Source organism: Triticum dicoccoides, chromosome 5A (assembly GCF_002162155.2).
Source record: "Triticum dicoccoides isolate Atlit2015 ecotype Zavitan chromosome 5A, WEW_v2.0, whole genome shotgun sequence".
Lineage (NCBI taxonomy): Eukaryota > Viridiplantae > Streptophyta > Magnoliopsida > Poales > Poaceae > Triticum > Triticum dicoccoides.
The window spans coordinates 321,607,237-321,635,035 of record NC_041388.1 but is presented as its reverse complement, the minus strand read 5'-3'; the positions used below and the strand labels follow the sequence as shown (position 1 = coordinate 321,635,035).

At 44.1% G+C, this 27,799-nt stretch overlaps 4 protein-coding genes across 12 annotated transcripts; 2 read left to right on the top strand and 2 right to left on the bottom strand.

Annotated features, from left to right (window-relative positions):
* Nucleotides 1-24: 24 nt before the first annotated feature.
* On the bottom strand, nt 25-800 carry LOC119297267. The gene has a single exon (XM_037575125.1). The coding sequence runs from the start codon at nt 798-800 to the stop codon at nt 162-164; it is 639 nt and encodes a 212-aa protein (XP_037431022.1). The 3' UTR covers nt 25-161.
* A 10,059-nt stretch (nt 801-10,859) lies between these two features.
* On the top strand, nt 10,860-16,043 carry LOC119301242 (guanine nucleotide-binding protein alpha-1 subunit-like). 8 transcript variants are annotated; one of them, XR_005146990.1, is made up of 11 exons: nt 11,138-11,208; nt 11,351-11,428; nt 11,866-12,007; nt 12,209-12,549; nt 12,645-12,768; nt 12,904-13,010; nt 14,472-14,513; nt 14,610-14,717; nt 14,840-15,033; nt 15,542-15,773; nt 15,902-16,043. XR_005146990.1 is itself a non-coding variant. In XM_037578175.1 (5 exons), the coding sequence occupies exons 1-5, from the start codon at nt 11,017-11,019 to the stop codon at nt 12,480-12,482; spliced, it is 366 nt and encodes a 121-aa protein (XP_037434072.1). In that variant the 5' UTR covers nt 10,860-11,016; the 3' UTR covers nt 12,483-12,634. The 8 variants fall into 8 exon arrangements, 1 of the variants encoding a protein (XP_037434072.1); XR_005146988.1 differs by having other exon boundaries at nt 11,141-11,208; nt 12,442-12,549; XR_005146989.1 differs by having other exon boundaries at nt 11,871-12,549.
* On the bottom strand, nt 15,420-16,346 carry LOC119301240. 2 transcript variants are annotated; one of them, XM_037578173.1, is made up of 2 exons: nt 15,938-16,346; nt 15,420-15,664 (listed from the first exon to the last, which is right to left on the bottom strand). In XM_037578173.1, the coding sequence occupies exons 1-2, from the start codon at nt 16,307-16,309 to the stop codon at nt 15,641-15,643; spliced, it is 396 nt and encodes a 131-aa protein (XP_037434070.1). In that variant the 5' UTR covers nt 16,310-16,346; the 3' UTR covers nt 15,420-15,640. The 2 variants fall into 2 exon arrangements, with proteins under 2 accessions (XP_037434070.1, XP_037434071.1); XM_037578174.1 differs by having other exon boundaries at nt 15,420-15,661.
* Nucleotides 16,347-21,354: 5,008 nt separating this feature from the next.
* On the top strand, nt 21,355-24,797 carry LOC119301239 (ubiquitin-conjugating enzyme E2 variant 1C-like). The gene is made up of 4 exons (XM_037578172.1): nt 21,355-21,519; nt 23,892-24,031; nt 24,158-24,283; nt 24,388-24,797. The coding sequence occupies exons 1-4, from the start codon at nt 21,480-21,482 to the stop codon at nt 24,526-24,528; spliced, it is 447 nt and encodes a 148-aa protein (XP_037434069.1). The 5' UTR covers nt 21,355-21,479; the 3' UTR covers nt 24,529-24,797.
* Nucleotides 24,798-27,799: the final 3,002 nt, after the last annotated feature.

Genomic DNA, 27,799 nt, shown 5'->3' with positions numbered 1-27,799 from the left:
CTGCCCATCGTGTGGGCTGGGCATTCGTCGTAAAAACGTTCATAGGAGGAGAGAGGAGTGCTACGTGGTACTATGTTCCATTACGTACATTCAATCGAGATGCCCTAATGAATTCCCTAACGGATTCTCAAAACAAAAAAAAAAATGAATTCCCTAACCGGTCACACGCCAAAGTATTCGAAGGCGTTGCTGAGGCGGCGGCCGGCGTAGGGGTAGGGATGGTCCGGGTACGTGCACTCCGTGCTGAACAGGAGCCAGTGCCGCCGGCAACGTTTCACCGGCAGGTCGCCGAGAACCCGCTGTCCCCCGCCGGGCGTCTCGAGGCGCACCATGTCGCTCTCGAACACGACGCGGCACAGGCCGCCGCCGGCGACGTCCTGGCACCGCTTGGCCTCCGGCCACCGCGAGTCGAAGAGCGGCATGGCGCCGACGTAGTTTCCCTGGTAGGCCCAGCTGCAGGTGACCCACCCGTACGTCTTGGCGTCCACCAGGAGCTCCAAGACGCGGCGGCCGTCGCGGGGCACGCGGCCACGCGGCACGACGCTCCACTGGGTAAAGATGTCGCCGCCGCCCAGCGCGCGGCAGACGAGCACCATGCCGGCCCCCGCCGACAGCCGGTTCTCCACGGCCGCGTAGTAGGACGACGACCACGGCTGCGACGACGGCGGCAACGGCGGGGAGCCGGCGGTGGTGGCGTGGGCCATCGCCGCGAGGGTCGCCACGGCGAAAGCCGCGGCGAGGCCTGCCATTGCCGCACGTTGGCGGCTCCCGATCTGGACGCGCGGCGTGCGTGGCTGCATGTATCGGGCGATTTCCTGTGGCTGGGGACAGGCACATGCACTTCATGGCTAAACCATGGACGGAAAGACCACCCGAGGAGGATTAGAATCACAGTTATCCCACAAAGCCATATATAGCGCCGCGGTAATGCTATTTTTATCCGACTAGCACAGTGACCCGCACAGCTGCAAGTGTTCTAGTGTGCGGTGTTTATTTTTTAGGCATGTAAATTTGAAACCTTTAGGGTACCTTCCGATCCTACTTAGTTCAATCAGATGAATTAAAATTTTAAAAATAATGTGAATTATAAAAATTTAGTTCATTTACTTGAACTAAATAGGGTTGGAGGGTACCCTCAAAGTTCCAGGTTCGCATCCTTATTTTTTGACGAGAAAGAAACTTTCATTTCTTAACCATTAGGCATACAGTTGTTCTGATACACGACGTTAATCTCATCAGGTCTAGACCTTACCCACACGACAGAGCGTATACTATGTGTGCCCTATTTGAGCAAGGCAGTGAGCCACACAGTTCCTCGAGCAGCGGATCATAGTGATGACATGTTGTCTATCTTGAAGTAGGTGTATAATCTAACATATAAAGCCTGGTAGAGTACCCGCCATTGCAGGGGCATTCGCGGCGCGCGTGTGTTGTGGCCGCACGATTTCACAGCAACAGGGATTTTTACGCTGCTGTCAAAGTCGTGGCCGTTAGTCCTCTGTGACTCATTTGTTTTGCTTCCTTGTCCATGACGGGTGGGCCTCAAATGTCTACGGGCCCAGTGTATTGTTGGGTTTCGTAGTAATTTCAAAAAAATTTCCTACGCGCACACAGGATCATGTGATGCATAGCAACGAGAGGAGAGTGTTGTCTACGTACCCAACGCAGACCGACTGCGGAAGCGATGACACGACGTAGAGGAAGTAGTCGTACGTCTTCACGATCCAACCGATCAAGCACCGAAACTACGGCACCTCCGAGTTCGAGCACACGTTCAGCTCGATGACGATCCCCGGACTCCGATCCAGCAAAGTGTCGGGGAAGAGTTTCGTCAGCACGACGGCGTGGTGACGATCTTGATGAATTACAGCAGCAGGGCTTCGCCTAAACTCCGCTACAGTATTATCGAGGAATATGGTGGCAGGGGGCACCGCACACGGCTAAGGAATCGATCACGTGGATCAACTTGTGTCAACTTGTGTGTTTAGAGGTGCCCCTGCCTCCATATATAAAGGAGTAGAGAGGGGGAGGCTGGCCGGCCATAGAGGGAGGCGCAGGAGAGTCCTACTCCCTCTGGGAGTAGGATTCCTCCCCCCAATCCTAGTCCAACTAGGATTCCTCGGAGGGGAAGGGAGAGAGGGGGGCCGGCCACCTTCTCCTAGTCCTAATAGGACTAGGGGAGGGGGAAGAGGCGCAGCCACCTTGGGCTGCCCCTTTCTCCTTTCCACTAAGGCCCATGAAGGCCCATATGGATCCCGGGGGGTTCCGGTAACCTCCCGGTAACCCGGTAAAATCCCGATTTCACCCGGAACACTTCCGATGTCCAAACATAGGCTTCCAATATATCAATCTTTACGTCTCGACCATTTCGAGACTCCTCGTCATGTCCGTGATCACATTCGGGACTCCGAACAACCTTCGGTACATCAAAATGCATAAACTCATAATATAACTGTCATCGTAACCTTAAGCGTGCGGACCCTACGGGTTCGAGAACAATGTAGACATGACCGAGACATGTCTCTGGTCAATAACCAATAGCGGGACCTGGATGCCCATATTGGCTCCTACATATTCTACGAAGATCTTTATCGGTCAGACCGCATAACAACATACGTTGTTCCCTTTGTCATCGGTATGTTACTTGCCCGAGATTCGATCGTCGGTATCCAATACCTAGTTCAATCTCGTTACCGGTAAGTCTCTTTACTCGTTCCGTAATACATCATCTCACAACTAACATATTAGTTGTAATGCTTGCAAGGCTTATGTGATGTGTATTACCGAGAGGGCCCAGAGATACCTCTCCGACAATCGGAGTGACAAATCCTAATCTCGAAATACGCCAACCCAACATCGAATCATTGGAGACACCTGTAGTACTCCTTTATAATCACCCATTTACGTTGTGACGTTTGGTAGTACCCAAAGTGTTCCTCCGGTAAACGGGAGTTGCATAATCTCATAGTCATAGGAACATGTATAAGTCATGAAGAAAGCAATAGCAACATACTAAACGATCAGGTGCTAAGCTAATGGAATGGGTCATGTCAATCAGATCATTCTACTAATGATGTGACCTCGTTAATCAAATAACAACTCATTGTTCATGGTTAGGAAATATAACCATCTTTGATTAACGAGCTAGTCAAGTAGAGGCATACTAGTGACACTCTGTTTGTCTATGTATTCACACATGTATTATGTTTCCGGAAAATACAATTCTAGCATGAATAATAAACATTTATCATGATTATAAGGAAATAAATAATAACTTTATTATTGCCTCTAGGGCATATTTCCTTCAGTCTCCCACTTGCACTAGAGTCAATAATCTAGATTACACTGTAATGAATCTAACACCCATGGAGCTTTGGTGCTGATCATGTTTTGCTCGTGGAAGAGGCTTAGTCAACGGGTCTGCAACATTCAGATCCGTATGTATCTTGCAAATCTCTATGTCTCCCACCTGGACTAGATCCCGGATGGAGTTGAAGCGTCTCTTGATGTGTTTGGTCCTTTTGTGAAATCTGGATTCCTTTGCCAAGGCAATTGCACCAGTATTGTCACAAAAGATTTTCATTGTACCCGATGCACTAGGTATGACACCTAGATATATGAACTCCTTCATCCAGACTCCTTCATTTGCTGCTTCCGAAGCAGCTATGTATTCCGCTTCACATGTAGATCCCGCTACGACGCTTTGTTTAGAACTGCACCAACTGACAGCTCCACCGTTTAATGTAAACACGTATCCGGTTTGCGATTTTGAATCGTCCGGATCAGTGTCAAAGCTTGCATCAACGTAACCTTTTACGATGAGCTCTTTGTCACTTCCATATACGAGAAACATATCCTTAGTCCTTTTCAGGTATTTCAGGATGTTCTTGACCGCTGTCCAGTGATCCATTCCTGGATTACTTTGGTACCTCCCTGCTAAACTTATAGCAAGGCACACATCAGGTCTGGTACACAGCATTGCATACATGATAGAGCCTATGGCTGATGCATAGGGAACATCTTTCATATTCTCTCTATCTTCTGCAGTGGTCGGGTATTGAGTTTTACTCAATTTCACACCTTGTAACACAGGCAAGAACCCTTTCTTTGCTTGATCCATTTTGAATTTCTTCAAAATTTTGTCAAGGTATGTGCTTTGTGAAAGTCCAATTAAGCGTCTTGATCTGTCTCTATAGATCTTAATGCCTAATATGTAAGCAGCTTCACCGAGGTCTTTCATTGAAAAACTTTTATTCAAGTATCCCTTTATGCTATCCAGAAATTCTATATCATTTCCAATCAGTAATATGTCATCCACATATAATATCAGAAATGCTACAGAGCTCCCACTCACTTTCTTGTAAATACAGGCTTCTCCAAAAGTCTGTATAAAACCAAATGCTTTGATCACACTATCAAAACGTTTATTCCAACTCCAAGAGGCTTGCACCAGTCCATAAATGGATCGCTGGAGCTTGCACACTTTGTTAGCTCCCTTTGGATCGACAAAACCTTCTGGTTGCATCATATACAACTCTTCTTCCAGGAATCCATTCAGGAATGCAGTTTTGACATCCATTTGCCAAATTTCATAATCATAAAATGCGGCAATTGCTAACATGATTCGGACGGACTTAAGCATCGCTACGGGTGAGAAGGTCTCATCGTAGTCAATTCCTTGAACTTGCCGAAAACCTTTTGCGACAAGTCGAGCTTTGTAGACAGTAACATTACCATCAGCGTCAGTCTTCTTTTTAAAGATCCATTTATTCTCAATCGCTTGCCGATCATCGGGCAAGTCAACCAAAGTCCATACTTTGTTCTCATACATGGATCCCATCTCAGATTTCATGGCTTCTAGCCACTTTGCGGAATCTGGGCTCACCATCGCTTCTTCATAGTTCGTAGGTTCATCATGATCTAGTAGCATGACCTCCAGAACAGGATTACCGTACCACTCTGGTGCGGATCTTACTCTGGTTGATCTACGAAGTTCAGTAGTATCTTGATCTGAAGTTTCATGGTCATTATCATTGGCTTCCTCACTAACTGGTGTAGGTGTCACTGAAACAGTTTTCTGTGATGAACTACTTTCCAGTAAGGGAGCAGGTACAGTTACCTCGTCAAGTTCTACTTTCCTCCCACTCACTTCTTTCGAGAGAAAACTCCTTCTCTAGAAATGATCCATTCTTAGCAACGAATGTTTTGCCTTCGGATCTGTGATAGAAGGTGTACCCAACAGTTTCCTTTGGGTATCCTATGAATACACATTTCTCCGATTTGGGTTCGAGCTTATCAGGTTGAAGCTTTTTCACATAAGCATCGCAACCCCAAACTTTAAGAAACGACAACTTTGGTTTCTTGCCAAACCACAGTTCATAAGGCGTCGTCTCAACGGATTTTGATGGTGCCCTATTTAACGTGAATGCGGCCGTCTCTAAAGCATATCCCCAAAATGATAGCGGTAAATCAGTAAGAGACATCATAGATCGCACCATATCTAGTAAAGTACGATTACGACGTTCGGACACACCATTACGCTGTGGTGTTCCGGGTGGCGTGAGTTGCGAAACTATTCCACAATTTTTCAAATGTACACCAAACTCGTAACTCAAATATTCTCCTCCACGATCAGATCGTAGAAACTTTATTTTCTTGTTACGATGATTTTCAACTTCACTCTAAAATTCTTTGAACTTTTCAAATGTTTCAGACTTATGCTTCATTAAGTAGATATATCCATATCTGCTCATCATCTGTGAAGGTGAGAAAATAACGATATCCGCCACGAGCCTCAATATTCATCGGGCCACATACATCGGTATGTATGATTTCCAACAAATCTGTTGCTCTCTCCATAGTACCGGAGAACGGTGTTTTAGTCATCTTGCCCATGAGGCACGGTTCGCAAGTACCAAGTGATTCATAATCAAGTGGTTCCAAAAGTCCATTAGTATGGAGTTTCTTCATGCGTTTTACACCGATATGACCTAAACGACAGTGCCACAAATAAGTTGCACTTTCATTATCAACTCTGCATCTTTTGGTTTCAACATTATGAATATGTGTATTACTACTATCGAGATTTAGTAAGAATAGACCACTCTTCAAGGGTGCATAACCATAAAAGATATTACTCATATAAATAGAACAACCATTATTCTCTGATTTAAATGAATAACCGTCTCGCATTAAACAAGATCCAGATATAATGTTCATGCTCAACGCTGGCACCAAATAACAATTATTTAGGTCTAATACTAATCCCGAAGGTAGATGTAGAGGTAGCGTGCCGACCGCGATCACATCGACTTTGGAACCGTTTCTCACGCGCATCGTCACCTCGTCCTTTGCCAGTGCCCGCTTATTCTGTAGTCCCTGTTTCGAGTTGCAAATATTAGCAACAGAACCAGTATCAAATACCCAGGTGCTACTGCGAGCATTGGTAAGGTACACATCAATAACATGTATATCACATATACCTTTGTTCACCTTGCCATCCTTCTTATCCGCCAAATACTTGGGGCAGTTCCGCTTCCAGTGACCAGTCTGCTTGCAGTAGAAGCACTCAGTTTCAGGCTTAGGTTTAGACTTGGGTTTCTTCTCTTGAGCAACAACTTGCTTGCCGTTCTTTTTGAAGTTCCCCTTTTTTTTCCTTTGCCCTTTTTCTTGAAACTAGTGGTCTTGTTAACCATCAACACTTGATGCTCCTTCTTGATTTCTACCTCCGCAGCTTTCAGCATTGCGAAGAGCTCGGGAATAGTCTTGTTCATCCCTTGCATATTATAGTTCATCACGAAGCTCTTGTAGCTTGGTGGCAGTGATTGGAGAATTCTGTCAATGACGCAATCATCCGGAAGATTAACTCCCAATTGAATCAAATGATTCTTATACCCAGACATTTTGAGTATATGCTCACTGACAGAACTGTTCTCTTCCATCTTGCAGCTATAGAACTTATTGGAGACTTCATATCTCTCAATCCGGGCATTTGCTTGAAATATTAACTTCAACTCCTGGAACATCTCATATGCTCCATGACGTTCAAAACGTCGTTGAAGTCCCGATTCTAAGCCGTAAAGCATGGCACACTGAACTATCGAGTAGTCATCAGCTTTGCTCTGCCAGACGTTCATAACATCTGGCGTTGCTCCAGCAGCAGGCCTGGCACCCAGCGGTACTTCCAGGACGTAATTCTTCTGTGCAGCAATGAGGATAATCCTCAAGTTACGGACCCAGTCCGTGTAATTGCTACCATCATCTTTCAACTTTGCTTTCTCAAGGAACGCATTAAAATTTAACGGAACAACAGCACGAGCCATCTATCTACAATCAACATAAACAAGCAAGATACTATCAGGGACTAAGTTCATGATAAATTTTAAGTTTCAATTAATCATATTATTAAAGAACTCCCACTTAGATAGACATCCCTCTAATCCTCTAAGTGATCACGTGATCCAAATCAACTAAACCATATCCGATCATCACGTGAGATGGAGTAGTTTCATCGGTGAACATCATTATGTTGATCATATCTACTATATGATTCACGCTCGACCTTTCGGTCTCCGTGTTCCGAGGCCATATCTGCATATGCTAGGCTCGTCAAGTTTAACCTGAGTATTCTGCGTGCGCAACTGTTTTGCATCCGTTGTATTTGAACGTAGAGCCTATCACACCCGATCATCACGTGGTGTCTCAACACGAAGAACTTTTGCAACGGTGCATACTCAGGGAGAACACTTCTTGATAATTTAGTGAGAGATCATCTTATAATGCTACCGTCAATCAAAGCAAGATAAGATGCATAAAAAGATAAACATCACATGCAATCAATATAAGTGATATGATATGGCCATCATCATCTTGTGCTTGTGATCTCCATCTCCGAAGCACCGTCATGATCACCATCGTCACCGGCGCGACACCTTGATCTCCATCGTAGCATCGTTGTCGTCTCGCCAATCTTATGCTTCCACGACTATCACTACCGTTTAGTAATAAAGTAAAGCATTACATCGCGATTGCATTGCATACAATAAAGCGACAACCATATGGCTCCTGCCAGTTGCCGATAACTTGGTTACAAAACATGATCATCTCATACAATAAAATTCAGCATCATGCCTTGACCATATCACATCACAACATGCCCTGCAAAAACAAGTTAGACGTCCTCTACTTTGTTGTTGCATGTTTTACGTGGCTGCTACGGGCTTAAGTAAGAACCAATCTCACCTACGCATCAAAACCACAACGATAGTTTGTCAAATAGACTCCGTTTTAACCTTCGCAAGAACCGGGCGTAGCCATACTTGGTTCAACTAAAGTTGGAGAGGCAGTCGCCCGCAAGCCATCTCTGTGCAAAGCACGTCGAGGGAACCGGTCTCGCGTAAGCGTACGCGTAAGGTTGGTCCGGGTCGTCTCGTCCAACAATACCGCTGAACCAAAATATGACATGCTGGTAGGCAGTATGACTTGTATCGTCCACAACTCACTTGTGTTCTACTCGTGCATATAACATCAACATCATTAACCTAGGCTCGGATGCCACTGTTGGGTTTCGTAGTAATTTCAAAAATTTTTCCTACGCGCACACAGGATCATGTGATGCATAGCAACGAGAGGAGAGTGTTGTCTACGTACCCAACGCAGACCGACTGCGGAAGCGATGACACGACGTAGAGGAAGTAGTCGTACGTCTTCACGATCCAACCGATCAAGCACCGAAACTACGGCACCTCCGAGTTCGAGCACACGTTCAGCTCGATGACGATCCCCGGACTCCGATCCAGCAAAGTGTCGGGGAAGAGTTTCGTCAGCACGACGGCGTGGTGACGATCTTGATGAATTACAGCAGCAGGGCTTCGCCTAAACTCCGCTACAGTATTATCGAGGAATATGGTGGCAGGGGGCACCGCACACGGCTAAGGAATCGATCACGTGGATCAACTTGTGTCAACTTGTGTGTTTAGAGGTGCCCCTGCCTCAGTATATAAAGGAGCCAAGGGGGGAGGGTGCGCCGGCCAGGAGGAGGAGGCGCAGGAGGAGTCCTACTCCTACCGGGAGTAGGACTCCCCTCCAATCCTATTCCAACTAGGATTCCCAAGGGGGAAAGAGGGAGAGGGGTGGCCGGCCACCTCTCCTAGTCCTAATAGGACTAGGAGAAGGGAGGAGGCGCGCAGCTCCCTTGGGCTGCCCCTTTCTCCTTTTCACTAAGGCCCATGAAGGCCCATGTGGTTCCCGGGGGGTTCCGGTAACCTCCCGGTAACCCGGTAAAATCCCGATTTCACCCGGAACACTTCCGATGTCCAAACATAGGCTTCCAATATATCAATCTTTATGTCTCGACCATTTCGAGACTCCTCGTCATGTCCGTGATCACATCCGGGACTCCGAAAATTCTTCGGTACATCAAAATGCATAAACTCATAATATAACTGTCATCGTAACCTTAAGCGTGCGGACCCTACGGGTTCGAGAACAATGTAGACATGACCGAGACATGTCTCTGGTCAATAACCAATAGCGGGACCTGGATGCCCATATTGGCTCCTACATATTCTACGAAGATCTTTATCGGTCAGACCGCATAACAACATACGTTGTTCCCTTTGTCATCGGTATGTTACTTGCCCGAGATTCGATCGTCGGTATCCAATACCTAGTTCAATCTCGTTACCGGTAAGTCTCTTTACTCGTTCCGTAATACATCATCTCACAACTAACATATTAGTTGTAATGCTTGCAAGGCTTATGTGATGTGTATTACCGAGAGGGCCCAGAGATACCTCTCCGACAATCGGAGTGACAAATCCTAATCTCGAAATACGCCAACCCAACATCGATCATTGGAGACACCTGTAGTACTCCTTTATAATCACCCATTTACGTTGTGACGTTTGGTAGTACCCAAAGTGCTCCTCCGGTAAACGGGAGTTGCATAATCTCATAGTCATAGGAACATGTATAAGTCATGAAGAAAGCAATAGCAACATACTAAACGATCAGGTGCTAAGCTAATGGAATGGGTCATGTCAATCAGATCATTCTACTAATGATGTGACCTCGTTAATCAAATAACAACTCATTGTTCATGGTTAGGAAACATAACCATCTTTGATTAACGAGCTAGTCAAGTAGAGGCATACTAGTGACACTCTGTTTGTCTATGTATTCACACATGTATTATGTTTCCGGAAAATACAATTCTAGCATGAATAATAAACATTTATCATGATTATAAGGAAATAAATAATAACTTTATTATTGCCTCTAGGGCATATTTCCTTCATGTATTGGTGCGTCCCGCGTGCGTCCTGGGTGAGAAAGCGAGAGGCGTGGGGCTGGATCGTAGGGCGCGGTGAAAACCTAGCCCCCAATCCCATTCGTCTCCAAGCAGCCAATCCCTCCACTTCTCGAGCCCCGCCTCCTCCCCTGGTCTCCACTGCGCCGCCTCCCCCCCCCTTCCCTTTTCTCCTCCCGTGCTCTCGCCCGGGCCGAGCCGAGCGACCTCCTGGCCAGCATCTACTCCATCTTGTTTTTCTCCGGCTAAACAACGGTGAGCCCGCGGATCTGGCGTCCCGGGAGTGGAAGGGGATCTGGCGTCCTGGGAGTGGAAGAAACGAGGAGCATCCACCCGATGGGGGAGGAGGTGGCGCCCAGGGAGAGGGGTGGCGGCGGCCCCTCTGCCTACCACCGAGGTCTGGGAGAAACATGGAGGTGGCAGGGAGCATGGGAGCGATAGCGGTGACTGGATGCCAGGAGCTTGACGAGGTCCATGCCGGCAGCACCCTCTCGCTCAACCTTACTGGCGGCGTGGCTGTACAAACGACGTCGGTCGATGGTGGTATGGCACCGCATCCCTCCCCTTCTCCCTCTCCCCTCCTCTTCAAAATATTAGTTGGACCAATTCCCGATAGCCGTCTTCTTTACCCTGTTTCAAAATCAGGAAATCCTGGTTCCTAATATGTGATGTTTTCTTTTTAAGGGGCTGGAGAATCAGGAAAGTCCATGATATCTATGCAGGCAAGATCCCATTGTATTCTTCCCTGGAAAGTTACAATCCCAGTGACAAATAGTATACCTTACATTTTTCTGAACATCTATCTCCAGATAAATCTTCTTTTCTGGACCGGCTTTGATGTGGCGGAACACAAGGGCTATACGACAGTCAACCATGTCATCGTGTACCAGACAATCAAAGTATGCCAATACTGCAACGAGTGTGTTTTAATATAGTTTTTGCTCTTATTGCTTAGTGAGGATCATGTAGGCAGCTTTATATTGTTCTTTTGGGAGTGGTTTGTAAGTGTTTTTTCCCGAGTAATGAGCTTAATTTGCGCAGTTAATGTATGATGGGGCTAAAGAGCTTGCCCAAGGGGAATCTGACTACTCAAAATATGCTATTTTACCTGATAATCAGGTTCGTACGTCCTATTTTGTTCAGTACGTAAGTTACATTTGGGCTGGGCATAAACACCAATATATTGCAACATGAACAACTTGTTATAGCTGATGCAGCATTACAGTTAACACTCAGAACTAGACTATAATCAACCTTGTTCAGACCTTGCACCTGCTTTAAGCTCTGCTGCAATATTGTGTTTTGCTGCTGTTCCACCGTCATGTGTTTTGCTACTTTTCCACCGTCATACACGGATATACTTTCAACTGTAGATGATTCAGCCAAATGAAGTATACAAAGTTTGGTCTCTAACTCGTCCTTTCTATGTATCGCTCCTTCGATTTCCCACAAATCATTGTTCTTCTGATAGCTTAGGAATATATAATCTCTGCTTGTTATTACACTTGATTTCTTCAGAGAAAGAATACTAACTTTATACAGTGTTCTTCTGATAGCTAAGAAATAAGTTAAGAGAGGCGGAACCCGACCCTGATGACAGCCAAAATCAGGCCCCACTCCTCTCTCTCTCTCTGGCACCTACTCTTCAGATGGCCAACAACACTTTGCCAGCAACGGCTGCTGTCCAGTTAAGAGCAAGTATGTTTTGTTGCTGAAGCATTATTTGGATTATAGTTACTTCTCTGTTTCTGTGAATAACTACACATGTGTTCTTCTACTTTTCATACTGTCAAATTCTTATCTTTGTACATGGATCCATTAAGAACATTAAATAGACCACCCAGTTCATGTAGAATATTGTCTAATGCCTTCAATTATGCCATGATGTATTCATACAAGGTGATGTTATAACCATATCTAGAGAAGATCACAGACAAGTTTCTTCAGCACTATTGTGTTCACTATGCTCTCCACTGGCATGTCAGCATTATACAGTGTTCTTGTGATAACTGAGAAATATATTGTGGCTGATGTCATGGCAAGGCTACTACAATCCTGACTTTGTCAAGTATTAAGTATTATTGAGATTATGAAGTTTGTTTATTTACAGTGTGTTGCTCTCCTATCTTCAGGAGATTGGAGAAAAACTATCAAAAATAAGTGTCAGGTTTGATTACCCACCCCTTAACAAAGAAGTCATACAGGGTGTATGAAATCTATGGGAAGATCCATCCATCTAGGTGAAAAGAAGTTCATATTTCTGTAAATGTGTATACTGTCAAGCAACCAGTTTTATTATAAAGAAATGCATCTGTAAGAAACTTACTTGTGGAAGTGTGTTGCAAGTTCATCCCCATCCCCCGTCGGACCCAATGTTGTAAGTTAGAATAGTGGGTCTGCGGTTCTTGTTGCTGTTCTGCCGGCCCGCCGCCTCGTGTGCTGCCTTTCTTCCTGCCAAGGTTCTGCCTTCCTTCTCTGACTTTCCATTGTTTTGCTCATTTCATATACACCATTTTACTCGCTCTACCTGTGTGTTCTGTGCGTTGTGTTCTGTTTACATTATTATTTTCTTCTCATGCTTGCTCTCCTTCAAGCTTATTTTGTGCCAGGATTCTGGAAACGACCAAGGACAAGCAACTCAAGCGAAAGATTGCTTCACTTAATCTGGCGCTGTTATTCTTCTGAAACATGCTAAAGAAAGGTTGGTACTCTTGGGTAAATCCAACCTTTTTGATTCATTTGTCTATTGTTCTTATCATACAGGGTGTATCCCAAAATTTTAAAAAATATGCCTCTCGGATCAAAATGTTAGTACGTGAACAAATGGTTTAAAAATATAGCCTCTATCAAAAGTTCCCAATGCTTGAGTCGATGCAACGTGTATGGTAGCAAGTAAGTACTGCTGGTGCAGAATGGTTGCAACATTGAGCAACTAGCTGGTTTTGGCTATTTTGCAACTGTAATTAGGACTTGATTACTGATGTGTGCCAGTATTAATCTATGTTGGTATTTTTCATACGATCAGCATTAATCTATGTTGTGATGTATGCCAATTCATTGCCGATGGAGTGCCATTTGCCGAAAATATGTGTATCGTTGCACTCTATTGCTTAGGCCTTTAAGTTAATGTGTTGTTGGTTACATCCCTGATAACTAGATTGATACATTGTCGTAAACACATTACACTCCTAAAAACACATCTACTAGGCTTATATGCCCAATCTGTATAGTAGCTAGCTTCATCTTAATTCAGTCTCAACATTGGTAACAATATTTAAAAATAGCACAAATAGGCCCTCCAAACACCATGTCGGTTGGGCTCTCTTTCCTACCGAGTTAGATGACAACCATTACAGGGTAAATTGGTCATATAATTTCATTCCACACAATATGTGATAGGGCATCTCCTCAGTTTAAACCGTTCTATATATAAGTTCTTCTACTTGTTTTCTTGACTTACAACATTCTTTTCATATAATTTCATTCCACAGAATATGTGACAGGGCACCTGCTCAGTTTAAACTGTTCTATATATAAGCTCTTATACTTGTTTTCTTGACCTGCAACATTTTCTTCATTCTCTTAACATGAAACTCTCTCCGCATATGGTCTATTGGACACTATATTTTTCATGTGATTCGGTATTACCTATCAAAGTCATGTGATCACTAATCAGCGTCGTGGCGCACATCTGCTAGCCTTTGATTTTGGTCTGTCGCCCATGCCATGTATTTTACATGTTCATCTATTTGGGCATTAGTGACACCGGTAGTTAGTAGCCGTGTTAATCAAAATTCTAGAAAAGTGTTACATTAAAGCTGGTACGTAAACCACCTTATGCTAATATTAGTGCTACACAAACTCCAGAATGGCTTATTGATGGTGAATTTCGTGGTGCATCACGGGTCGAACCTCCAGGATTTTGTGGCCATATTATGTTGTCTGCAATGTTGTAATTCAGATGCCTTGATTAATACACATGTGAATGGGGGTGCTAAACCAGTCATTCCCCTTTGAAAACCGATGTTGCCTTGCATACATATGTATTTTGCTGGTCTCGAATCGGAGACCGCTGATAGTATGCTATTTGGTGCTATGTTATTTCAAATGTTGATAAAATTCTATATTTTGCATGATTAGTTCAACCTATTGTTTCTTGCAGATGAGAAGGATCGGCAAAAAAGTTTGAGCCTCCTCTTAGAAGGTCAGTGACAATCTTAATGCTTTAGTAAAGACTGTTTAGTGTTTATGATCAAGGAAACATAATGATTTACTTATTATGTTCTCCTGGCAATCATAGGTTCAAAACGGGACGGGGGCAAGATAGCTCTAGGAAAGTTGGTGCGGACGGCTACGAAGTGGAGCCTAGAAGTGGCGAATTTTCTTAATACCGCTACATTAATCACCTGTCAGTACCTTTCTATTAATATACTTTGTTAATACGTGCTACATCAACCACCTGTACACGCTTTACGTGTTTCTACTTTTTTATTTTGCAACTAACAAAGTGTTCTTTGCTATTGTATTAAGAAAATTGGCAATAGTGACAACCTAGAGGAAGATGATACCACCGAAAGTGATGTGCCGGTGGATGATATGGACGAATACAACTAGAATATTGCCAAGCCTATTATTGCATCAAGGGCAAGACTTATTACCGATGCTCAGCGCAAAGTCGAATATATGCTCAAGGAAATATGGGTGCCTCCTCCAACGCTACCCATGTGCGTCATTTCCCTTAAATCTATCATTAGGATTAAGACTATTGAGCATGCGTTTGCTTCTGATTTTGTGGATTATGGGCGCACAATGAAGTATGGTCGGTAGTAATGATTTATCGCCTCTGAATCTATGTTCAATCATAATATCACTATTTTTGTGAAAATGCAGTGTTTACTTCATCTATATCATACTCCCTTTTTACACTAACATAAGACGTTTTTGCAGTTTAAATTGAACTGCAAAAATGTCTTATATTAGTGTACAGAGAGAGTATTTATGTTCTATGGCCATCATCTTTATAAATTACCCTAGCCTAATTACAACAGTTTATAGAAACATGCTTAGAACTATATGACAACTTGTCTCACATATACCAAATCAAGGTTGCTTATCAGTAACACCCCATTGTTAGCATATGCTTTAGGGCCAAATTGTGTTTCATGTGTCTCTCCTATTGCCTTTTTACTATATGATTGAAGTCCATACCTGACATCAAACAATCTTAAACAGATCCATTTGTCAATGATGACTCTGCTTGATGTCGCCGCATACCAGCAGAAGATAAAGCTCAACCATAGATTGGAAGACCGGGGCTATATAGATTGATGTCTAAAACCAATGCAGATCACCCTGCTGAAGAAGGAGAGGAAGTTAGAAATCAGTTTCAGTTTTACAGGTGCAAAATCAACTCATTCCACTGTAATACTGGACATCCAGATGTCCAGGATGGTTATTGTACATGGTATGTTAGCTTGCCTTTTCTAAGTACTTTTCAATCAAGTTAAATTAGATGCTGCTATCTCTGGTGATTTGCATGAGCATAATACTGTTGTAGAAGACCCTGCTAATCAAGCGAATATGCTTCTTCAGGAGAATCAGGATGGATTAGAATGGATTATTTATTACCTTGGTGACAACGTCGGGTGGGCGTTGAATCGTGGACATGTCCCCTATGAATCCAGGCGGCTGGGTGAACAGATGGACCAAGCTCCCTCCTCCGCCCAAGAAGCAACCGGGGAAAGCAGCACCGACGGCCGGAACCTCCTCCGCCCAAGAAGCAGCCGGGGAAAGCAGCACCGACGGCCGGAACCTCCTCCGCCCAAGAAGCAGCCGGGGAAAGCAGCACCGACGGCCAGAACCTCCTCCGCCCAAGAAGCAGCCGGGGAAAGCAGCACCGATGGCCGGAACCTCCTCGCCCAAGACGGCCAGAACAACACTACGGCGGATCCAAATCGCCAGTCTCCTCTGTCCAGAGCTGAACTGAGTGGCTACCCCCATGAGAGGATACGCGCACAGCCAAACCCACACACACCAGACACGCGTGGCATGGTGGCTTATCCGGTGGGAGACTACCACTTGCTCACGCTGAACCATTGTGGCCCACAGCCCCCCGTGAACGTTGTATCCCACTGCCACTTACACCTGTATACGTTGTGGCCCACCGGGAAAATGCATATATGAGCGCTCGTAGGTGCTAGCCATCTATTCCAAGGGGAGAAAAAAATCTACTCCCAAGGAGTATTTATTTTCTTTTTAAAGGATCTATTATTCTCAGGTACTCCTTTCGTCTCATAATATAAAATACTTTTTGACATTACATCAGTGTTAAAAAACGTCTTACATTATGAGACTGAGGGAATATGTTTTATTCACATAAACAAGTGTGACAACCGGTAAAAATCTTAGCACTCAATTATTTTTTTCAAAAATTATCCATATCTATTATCAATGTTCATTGAAAATACAAATCATATCAAACATAATAAAAATTACATTGCGATTCCAAGACCATCGCATAGCCACTACTATTGCTGACGCGCCGCTATCGCCGCTCCCCTACGGGATCCGACTTGACCTGGTCAATGATAGCTGAGAAGTCTTCATACATGTGCCCCTTGTTCAGTACCTGGAGCCGTAGTTGTCATCATTGAACCCTTGCCTATATTTGAAGCATCTGACACCAAATCCTGCCACATGATGAGAAACCCTAACCTCATCACCCCAAGGAGACGACAGGAATCTACACCAGAGCTTTGTCGGCTATGTTCAAATGGACGAACTCGAGTAGGATTGGGACATGAAAGACAAACTCGAAGAAGTAGCACCATCATCCGCTCGAGTGTCGCACCTGCGAGGACTAAAAAACGTGGCCTAAACAACTAACCGGATCGAAGGCAACGAGATTCCCATTCCCACCACCGGTTGATGGAGCGACAGCAAAGGGAAGGTGAATCCACAGGCTCGCCAGTGAAGTTTTGAGGGGAGAGTTTGCCCTAGCCACCTAGAGTTTACTCTCCCTGAACAGCAAGCGACAGAACGAAAACACATGTCGGAGCGGTCTCAACCATCCATTCCCAAGGAGTGTTTTTCCTTTTTGAGGGTCTATATTCTCTAAGAGTTTTTATTCACAAAAACAAGTGTGATGTTGCAGAAACAAGCGTGATGATCCGGTCAAAGTCATACCCCTCAATTGAACAAGGGAGCTCCTACCCCTATGGAGATTAATGATTTATCTACACAAAAAATATCAGTTATCCAATGCCAATTATTAGGAGTGGTTGTTGTTGTGCTGGTTGTTAGCAAGAAGGTTGGGATCATGCACTAATTTTTTTCCCTATGTTCATTGTTTGTGTACCTATCTAATGGCATTTCAGGAATTTTTTCCTCTACAACCTGTAAATTTCGGATTCAGTTTACTGATCTTTGAAAGTCATGTATAACTTGGCAGAAATGCTATCCCTACAAATGCAAACGTTTCTGTTACAAAAGGTTTTACCCTTGATGCTTGAATTTGGACCTTGCACCTTACTTGGGTAACATAGAGCCAAATGGCACATTGTCCAAATACACGTTGAAAACACTTCGGGTTTGACATGGTCTCTATTCTTGATCAAACATAAAGTTACTAAAAAAAGGCAACTATTTCTCCACATGAACATGGTTTTAAATGGGTCTCTGCGCCATTTGGCGCACCGGGTCATCTAGTCTCCTTAATAATCGTTGCATTAGCCGAACGGTCAGGCTCCTGTCCCATGATTGCCTTGGACGCCACTTCCGAGTCGGTCTTAATGATGATCGGCTTCGGGCCCCATTCTTGAACAAGGCGATTCCCTCCATGCATACCAAAAGCTCAACATTACGTGTAAATGTCTGCAGGAGGAGAGCACGGTCATCTCGTCCCGAAGGATCATGCCAGCCCACCTCGTCCTAGCTTCGGTGTCGAAAGCACCATTCACGTTCAGCTTATTCCACTCCATCAGAGGCTTAACCCAGCGACCGGGAGGGCCTACAACGCCTTGTCCAGGTGTGTCTTGCTTCTTGCTTCTTTCCTATTTCACTTTCACATGTGATGATCATCTTCATACGATGGATATCTCCATTGGGTCCGGGTGCAAGGCTAGAAGGAGTTGATTAACCACATAGAGATAAAAAATATTGTGTTCCTCGAGTTAACTCTTGACAATAAAAAATACATACATTTGTTTCCTTGTATATGTGAACTATATAAGCTGGCAATATACTACATGAATGACACTCGTATATGTAAAGTATATAAGTTGACAATGAAATTTGTTGCTTGGGATGAAGGAGGCATACAATGAAATTTACTTGCAATGTCGGTCCCTTTTCAAATTTTGGAGGATTCCTATTGATGTAAAAAGATTAAGTGTTGACCTAAGCGCTTAGGTGGTTAGGTTTCACGTTCAGCTTATTCCACTCCATCAGAGGCTTAACCCAGCGACCGGGAGGGCCTACAACGCCTTGTCCAGGTGTGTCTTGCTTCTTGCTTCTTTCCTATTTCACTTTCACATGTGATGATCATCTTCATACGATGAATATCTCCATTGGGTCCGGGTGAAAGGCTAGAAGGAGTTGATTAACCACATAGAGATCAAAAATATTGTGTTCCTCGAGTTAACTCTTGACAATAAAAAATACATACATTTGTTTCCTTGTATATGTGAACTATATAAGCTGGCAATATACTACATGAATGACACTCGTATATGTAAAGTATATAAGTTGACAATGAAATTTGTTGCTTGGGATGAAGGAGGCATACAATGAAATTTACTTGCAATGTCGGTCCCTTTTCAAAATTTGGAGGATTCCTATTGATGTAAAAAGATTAAGTGTTGACCTAAGCGCTTAGGTGGTTAGGTTTCTTGTGGTGGAACCAACCACCTGGGTTCAGGTTCTAAACTTGCCACAGGTGCTCTCATATTTCTTGGATTAATTTTAGACTTTCTGGCGTTACTCTCAAACGTATGATGTGCCCGTCAACTGTGAGGTGCATATAGCGGCCTCATCAATCTTAAAATTTATTGCCTCGGTCTTTTGAAAGTGCCCATATGAATAGGGTGTGCGTGCGCGTTTATAGAGATGAGTTTGCATGTGTGTTATGAGCCTCCATGTTCGTACTATGTTTCCAAAAAAAAGATAAGAGTAATTCATGATGGAGGCCAGTTGAGGAGAGAGTGAAAATATCCTATCTACTGGAGGAGTATCTCAGTTGGTTAATATTTGCTTGAGCAATATTCATATATACATGTTTTCCTTTCTAGAAGCTTCAAGAGAAATCTAGTTATTTGGCACTTTGAGGATGTGGCTTTACAAAATCGCCACAATCAAGATTGGCTTTGTAAAAATATCACCCAACTCGTGTGCGCTTTGATTACCGTGCCATTTTCTCTTTTGCATTGCTTTTATTTTTATTTTTTCATTTCCTAACACCGCAAAGTACCGAACTACTGTTAACCTACACATCAGAGATCAACTTACATTTAGTCGAAATGTACCATGGAAATTTGAGAATATGTAAACTATATACTACATGTTTCTGTTACCATGATGTCATGTTTATGTTTTTCTATAAATAATGTTTTTATTGACTCGTAATGAAGCATCAAGAGAATGAAAATATAATGACTATACACCCGGTCATTGCATGACTATATTGCACACAACCAAAACTAACACATGCGCATAAAGAAAACACGTTTGCAACTGCAAGAGCAAAGTCATAAAAGACCGAAGTTATGTATAGGCCATGGAGAAAGAAACACCAAAATTATCAAACTCTGATCAACGAATCAAAGACCATCAGCAGTAATCATCTCTTGGCAATACAAGGACTACAAGAAAGGTTCTTCAAAAACAACGTCTTCAGAAAGGGAACGACGTGTACACGTCATCATTGCCTGATCCAATCTCCGAAGGTCGTATCGTGAGTTTTCTCTCTAAAGATCATGTCTAAACAAATTCCAAACAATGTCTTCGACAGAGTGATAATGCAAAAACGTCGCCATTGCCAAGTATAACCAACTTGGATCAAACCTAGGGTTTACCTCCGGAGCTCAAGGCCAGGTACCTAAGAAGCACCACCAAATGGAACTCCTCTTGCATTGTCACCTCCACTTTTTCTAACAAGTTGATGATTTCTTCTCCCTTATTTTTGGCAAAGTGTACTAGCGAATTTTCCGATCTCTTAATTTCTATATGCTATAGTACTAGTTAATATGATGTGTGTTTTTGCGAGGAAGTTAAGTTTGGTGTATAACAGGGATTTACAATCACCACATTAAATGCTTGGTTTGTTTTTATGGAAGTCAAGAATTAGATGTCTAAAGCTTATGTATGTACTTCTCGATGCCGACACTGTCGTTTGGTTGACGACGAACCAACATGTGGTTCCGACAAAGCCCTTCTCATCGTCGACCAATCGGATGTCGGGGCCTGCATCGGAGAAGATGTTGATGGATTCCTGCAGTTGCCTCACGGTGTGGAACCACTCTTGAAAATCATCAAAGAACTGGCTACCTTTTGTGTGCAGTAGTGTTAAAACAGGTAGTAGCGTCGTCTGAACTTTCTTATATGTTCGTTCATACTCATTTACTGTCAGGTTGCGGCGTGAATGAGTGTTAGTTTAAGTGGGTACACAAGAACCGTGAACAAGATTTGCTTTTAAGTGAACGGTCCGTGTAATCTCACATAATTATATAAAAATATGCGGCGTTATGCGGAATGCCCGTGGTCTGTCCCACTTATAGCAAGCATTATGTATACCGGAATGCGCGGCAGCAGTGTAATTGCGTCAACAAAGCTTTTACGCACACAAAAAAGTCCAAACTGCTGCCATTAAAAATCATGGGTGAATCTTGAGAAAAGGTCTCAAATCTCACAGGCAACCGCACAAAGTTTTTTTAAATACCTAATTAATGTCACGTCGCTCGTCCACCTGATCACCCGATTCCCGATCCAACGGCGGATAGCCACCACCGAAGCATTCCATCCCCCACAAGAGGACAGGGAAGAATCTCGTTCGCGTTGAGCCGCCGCAGACCTTCCCTTTCCCCACGCGCAGGCGATCCCCTCAAATCCCCCGCACCGTCCCCCTCTCCTTCGATCGGATCCGCCCGCCCGCCCGCCCGCCGCTCCGGTCGATCGGATGACGCTGGGCAGCTCCGGCGCCGGATCGAGCGTCGTCGGTGAGCGATCCCCGTCCTCCTTCGCGCGCTACCTTCCGTTTTCTGTTTGTTCCTTCTTCCCTCTACCGCGCGCGATTTGGTCCTGTCTGTGTCGCCTTGCGCCGCGGTCCGATCCGGCTGCTTGTTCACGATCTGATGCGGTTTGAGGTGGAACATGCATCTCAGGAAAGTTGTGCGAGGAATTTGGTTGGTTCCAAGTGACCAGGTGACGCCGACGCGTGGATTAACTAGGGGGCGGTAGTTGCTTGGCGCATGGTTGGATACCATATAAGATCTTCCTGTTCAAGTGATCACCTGATATCTTTGTTAGGCGATGTGATTGATTGCAAGCCGCACTTCTATGATTGTCTGCCGTCCTGCTGATAGATAGATATGGTTGATGAAGCCATGATATGGGGTGACTGTGATGTAGTGTTGGATTTTCTCTTTTCTGTTTCACCAACTAATTCTAGAAAAAGGCGTAACAGCGTATGTGCTAGCAAGTGATGCTTACGGCTATTATGCAGGTCTTACTCACAACTCAATTGGACTTGTGTAGCGGTAGGTATGGGAGTGGGGGCTTATTGCCCGAAGTGGTCAATTGTAAGCAGCAAACTGTATGTGTCCAGGGTACTGCAGTTCCTTTACTTAAGCAGAAGAATTTTGGTATTGGTAGACCATTCAGAATGCTGTGTAAATTGTAGATAGGTGGTATTTCACTAATTGAGCAATTTGCACTTCTTTCTTTCTCTTAATCAGATGTTGGAAATACTGAGAATGAGGTTGGCGCTATAGAACATCTTACCGAAAGGAGATTATGGCAAGAAAAATTCATTTCTTAGAATATTATCCTAGACACGTGGCACATGTTTCGTTGGGCAAGCCATGTTCTTAGAATATTTCCTTTGTGTCTTGGATATTACATATATCAAGATTTGGCCATGCTACATGCGTGGTGAAATCGAGACTGCTACTACAGTGTTCAGTATGTGTGCTTCGAGGGAATTTTTTCCTATGGTGTCTGCCTTGGGTCCATGGTGTCATGTTGGCCTCATTATGGCGCAGTTTGGCAGCACCCTCGTCCTTGCGTGTTCCTAAGGAACATGGCGTTGTGGTGGCGTGAGGATGTTGCATGGCTTCCACACTACTCTGGCGGAGAGGAGGGAGAGGCGTTGTCAGCAATGGGGAGGAAATGGTGGTGCTGATGACGAGGATGCGGGAGGGTATACCAGAGGGAGACTTGTGTGTTGTCTCTGCTGTCCATGTTTGTTGGTGGCAGTGCTGTTATGGGGAGAAGCCCTAAGGCCCTACTGCTCTCCCTGGGAGGCATGATGACATAAATGGGCCTGATGGGCTAAGAAAGTTCTTTTCCAAATCCCTCTTCTTTCCTTGTTCTTTTTCTGCCTGCTGGTTGGCTGGCCCAATAGTTCATAGCCATTTTCTTTATTCTTTTACCAATTCTTCATGATGGGTATAGGTATCTTCCCTTTTTATTTTATCTTTTTGGTTGTAAGATAATGTATGTATGGTAACCAACCATACAGGCACAGGTTACCTTACTGTGCGTTAGATGGTGAGGTCGCCTCCCGCACTAATAACCATGTTTTGCGTATTGTATGTGTCATGCCTCTACAGGTAATTGAATATGTAGTGTAAAGTGTTGACACTTGTATGATTTCTTAGGTACCAACGGAAAATGCCAATTGATATTTCCATATTTCTTGGAAACTTGGATGTGTGTTCTCCATTTCTCTTTAAAAGCATGCAGAAAATCCATACCCTGATTTTCATTCAAAAAAAAATCCATTCCCTAACCATATTGCTCTAGATTTGCAGTTTTTTTTAATCTCAAACGTAAGATCTCTTGATGTTCTGATGATAAATTGGGGTTGTGTAACCACAGATGGACTGAGTTTGCTTTGTTTCAATTGTGTGATTTTTGCTTGCCGAAGTTCATTTAATATGTTTTTTTTCTTATTTAATGTTGTACCAACTGAGCTTTGTCAATGGAAATTAATTTGACGAAAAATGGAAGCATGACTGTCGGTGGGAACTGGAAAGGTCCAGTATAGAAGACACAGCAGGGTTTACTAGTCCCAGACTGTGTATGAAGGATCACAGAGTGTATTGGTATCATGCTTGTGATTAATTACTGCATAGAAAATCTGAAAGGTTAATTATGCAATCATAGAGCTACCCTTGCATATCCGGAGGTTAAATTTGTATCAGTCTTGCCTAAACTTTTTTCTCTGAATTTTTACTGCTCAAGGATTGCTGCTGATTCTTCGATAATTTTTATGTTCCATCTTTGGAAAATGAACTGAACTTACATATTTTCTTTAGTCATTTTAGCTTCTTATATGGAGGTAACTAATATTTCAACCTGCTTGCAGTTCCTCGGAACTTCAGGCTGCTAGAAGAGCTTGAGCGCGGGGAGAAGGGCATTGGAGATGGAACGGTCAGCTATGGAATGGATGATGCTGATGACATATACATGCGGTCATGGACTGGCACCATTATTGGCCCTCACAATGTGAGTTTATGAGATGACTATAGTTCCTTCCTGTTCTATTGGTGAAAATGTGTAGTGACATTCTTCTTCCTTCAGCCGTTGCCATTTATATTATTTAAAGTCTTTTATCTTACTCAACCTTTGCAGACTGTCCATGAGGGTCGCATCTACCAGCTGAAGCTGTTCTGTGACAAGGACTACCCTGAGAAGGCACCATCTGTTAGATTCCATTCAAGAATCAACATGGCTTGTGTTAATCACGAGACTGGGGCGGTACTCACTCTCTCTCTCTCTCTCTCTCTCCATGTCAATCCATGCATAGAAGATGAGCTTTCTTGATGTGTGGCATAGATTCATTGTTTGCCGTGGTGATGCAGGTTGACCCAAAGAAGTTCAGTTTGCTAGCAAACTGGCAGCGGGAGTACACTATGGAACATGTCTTGACCCAGCTGAAGAAAGATATGGCGGCGACGCAGAACCGCAAGCTAGTGCAGCCTCCAGAAGGGACATTCTTCTAGCGGGGTGTTTGCTGGCCCATCTCCAGTTCCAGCAGCAGCTATCTATGTCACTCCCATGGGATTTGAAATGTAGATTCGGCGTCTGCTGCCTGCAGATCTTTTCCCAGTTTTATGTGAAACTGTGTCCCTCGCGATCTGCCCGATTGCCGTTAAGGAGATGGAATGAAACATGTACCGGTTTGGCGATTTGGTGGTACTAATTAAGGCCTGTAATTGAAGAAACAACCCGTATCAAGGAAATATAATATGTGTTTGTGTTTTCTTGTTTCTTTCTTTCAAATTGCGTGTGTTGCAGCAACTGTTCACTCTTTGATGGTCTCACACCTTTGTGGCTCCAGCCGCCACATCAGATGTATAGGTTTCAGATGAACATTACTAGTACATTATTAGTATCACTCTACAAAAATAGGTGCTACTAGCTGACTGCAATCTCGTTGCTTGTTTTTTTTGTAAGTTGATAAAACTTGATGAAGTTTGATCTCAGACAAATTTTATATGCAGACTAAAAAGAAACATAAAGAATACTCCTTTGCATCATTGGCTTGGTCAATCTTTACCTGACCAACTACCTAATACTACGCAGGCTCATCAAACAACACATGGGTATATATATCTTGCGACCCAAACAGCACATGGGTATATATATCTTGCGACCCGTACGGTTGAAAAATTCTTCAAACGTTTCGAGCCCGCACCCCATTGCTACTGCCCCAATGGTCTTTGGATCATCACTATGGTCTCCTGTGCGTCGTCGTCGCAGGAATCCGTTGCCGTCAACGGAATCTACTCCATCGTTGCCGCCGTAGAGGATCGTCACCGAGTTAGGGTGAGATTCGATCTCCTCGTGCTTTCTTTCTCTGATTCATTGCACAAGGATCTTTCCTAGTATCTTGCCACGTTTCAGATTCATATGTCCACCAAAAAAATTCATTAGAATAGATTCGAAGAAAAAATTAGGGTTAGGTTTCCGCCGAACTCATCTCGGACCGACCGAAATGAAATTTTCGGTCCCACCAATTGGCCCTGGCCATTGCACAACTAGAACTCGGTTCCACTGAAACGTACTGATCGGTGAGACCGAAAGTAAAATTTCAGTGAAACCCTAGCATCTCAGAGCCACTGAACCACAACTCATTCCAACCAATATGGTGTGTTTAGGCTCTGTGAGTGCTTCGGTGTCACCGAAATAATTAACTCGGTAGCTCTGAAATGCTTTCTGTGGAAAACTAATACTAATGTTTGGACTCAATTTTTTGGAAAACTATCTGCGTTTTGTGATAACTCATCTACTCTATCCATACCCATCTATTCACAGGACCAGCTTTGCAAGATGTCTAGTGTTAGTGACAGTCAGAACCAGTCTGAACAGAATGTTGAGCTTAGTGAGGGATCTAGTCCCAATGGGAGCTATGATGATGGCAGCAGGAGCACTCCAAGCAACTTACCAAAGGCTGCCATCAGGACAAGAAAGAAGAGAACCTCAGAAAGTGAGGACGAAGATTTTGTTGCACATGAGGTCACTTCCAAGAAGAAGGCAGTACTCAGAAAGGAGTATGGTCTGCAGCTACCACTAAGTCAGGTGCCAAGAAGAAAACTGCTGTGAGGAGAGACCCAACATCAAAACCTTGGAAGACCTCAGCTCCACAAGAGACAATGACCTTCACACTGGAAGAACCAAGTGATGAAGAAGGTGATGCCGGCAAGAAGAAAAAGAAGGATAGAAAGACAACTCCTACAATTATTGGTCGACCTTCCATGAAGGAAGATGATCAAGAGGAGGAGGAGGAAGAGCATTCTGAAGCACCTCCAGCTAAGACACAGAAACTCATGGCTGATGCTATGAAGTCAGCTGCTGCTCCCTCCAAGACCAAGTCAAAGCCCAAGGTTTCTGCACCCAAGAGGTCAACAAGAAACATTCCAGCTGCTGAGAAGAACAAGGCCCCAGTGCCTGAAGTTCAAGATGATGATGAGCCACCAGTGCTCAGAAAGCTCAAGCTCAAGATCCCAGACCATGACAATGCACACCCTGTTGCAGAAAACATGATGCTCAGGAAGGGCAAGGGTCTACGAGAGTGGATGAAAGTGGATCCCTATTCAGTTAGGAGAAGGACTGCTTGTGACTAACGTTTCCACGACAGGGAACACCACGATTTCTATGAGACAATTTTGCTTGATAAGAAGCCCATTGTAAGTGACATGATGTGGCTGGACTAGAAATACATAGATGCAAATGATGATTATTTCCCCCACATTCATGAGAGTTTCAGACTTGCCGGAGTTGATGCATTTGTTGGTCAGAAGCTCACCAAGTGGAATGATGATCATGCAATTCTACTCCACAACACACTCCTATCCAGAGTGGAGGATTGCATGGATGACTGAGGGTTCCAAGTACCAGTCATCAATCTCTGAGTGGGCTACTCTTATTAATGCCCCTAAGGAAGATGAATATGACGTTGATGTTTATGGGAAGCCCAAGATGGACCATAACTCAATGGAAAATATGTACAAGGAAATTCCCAAGATCTTAGTACACAAAAGCTTGGGCCAGTCAAGCACTTGCTAGCTAGGTTGTCCACAACCAACTATATTGAGGCATACCCTTTTGCCCAAGTCTGGAGATGACAAGATGATACGTGGCCACTTCATCAATTTGCTTCACTTGTTTGACTCCCCACCTCAGAAGTTCAAAGTTATGAGTTTGATTGTAGAGACGGTCAAGAGGACAATTGCTAACTAGAAGAGATCTTGTGGATATGCCCCACACATTCAGATGCTTATCAACTCCAAGTTGGTACATACACATATCTACTAGATCGTGAGCACCTCCCTCTTCAGCTAGAGTTCAAGGATAATGTGGTGTTCATGGATCCCTTACACCCTACATATATTGAGGCCCAAGAGGAGGCCTAGGTAGTAGCAGCGGCTAAAGCAACTCAGGAAGCCGCAGCTCCCAATGCACCCATTGCAAACCTTAAGTCAAAGAATGATCAGATGACATATCTGCTAGAGGCCACCCTGAGGACTGAGAGGAGTCTGGCCAACATCCCGCAAAACCAGGAGATTCTAGAGCGGGTTATCGAGACAAAGATTCATGATCTTGATGTGAAGATCACTGAGGTTCAGACAGTTGTGGAGAAGCTGCAGGAAGATGTTGAGGCAAGCAGGATTGCTGCCGAGGACAGTGGAGATGAGAGACCTACCACTCGGAGGTTCCAGACTGTACCCAGGGCACACAGATCTTCACCTGTGCTAGTTGTAGACACGAGGC

Excerpts from the sequence above, each read along its gene's own strand:
- LOC119297267 (XM_037575125.1), bottom strand. The coding sequence starts at position 800 with ATGCAGCCACGCACGCCGCGCGTCCAGATCGGGAGCCGCCAACGTGCG.
- LOC119301242 (XM_037578175.1), top strand. Across the intron at positions 11,209-11,350 it reads TCGTGTACCAGACAATCAAA|TTAATGTATGATGGGGCTAA; the intron begins GTATGCCAATAC and ends TAATTTGCGCAG. Across the intron at positions 11,429-11,865 it reads CTATTTTACCTGATAATCAG|CTAAGAAATAAGTTAAGAGA; the intron begins GTTCGTACGTCC and ends TTCTTCTGATAG.
- LOC119301240 (XM_037578173.1), bottom strand. The coding sequence starts at position 16,309 with ATGGGGGTAGCCACTCAGTTCAGCTCTGGACAGAGGAGACTGGCGATT. Across the intron at positions 15,665-15,937 it reads CACCCGACGTTGTCACCAAG|CAGGGTGATCTGCATTGGTT; the intron begins GTAATAAATAAT and ends CTCCTTCTTCAG.
- LOC119301239 (XM_037578172.1), top strand. The coding sequence starts at position 21,480 with ATGACGCTGGGCAGCTCCGGCGCCGGATCGAGCGTCGTCG. Across the intron at positions 21,520-23,891 it reads CGCCGGATCGAGCGTCGTCG|TTCCTCGGAACTTCAGGCTG; the intron begins GTGAGCGATCCC and ends ACCTGCTTGCAG. Across the intron at positions 24,032-24,157 it reads CCATTATTGGCCCTCACAAT|ACTGTCCATGAGGGTCGCAT; the intron begins GTGAGTTTATGA and ends CAACCTTTGCAG.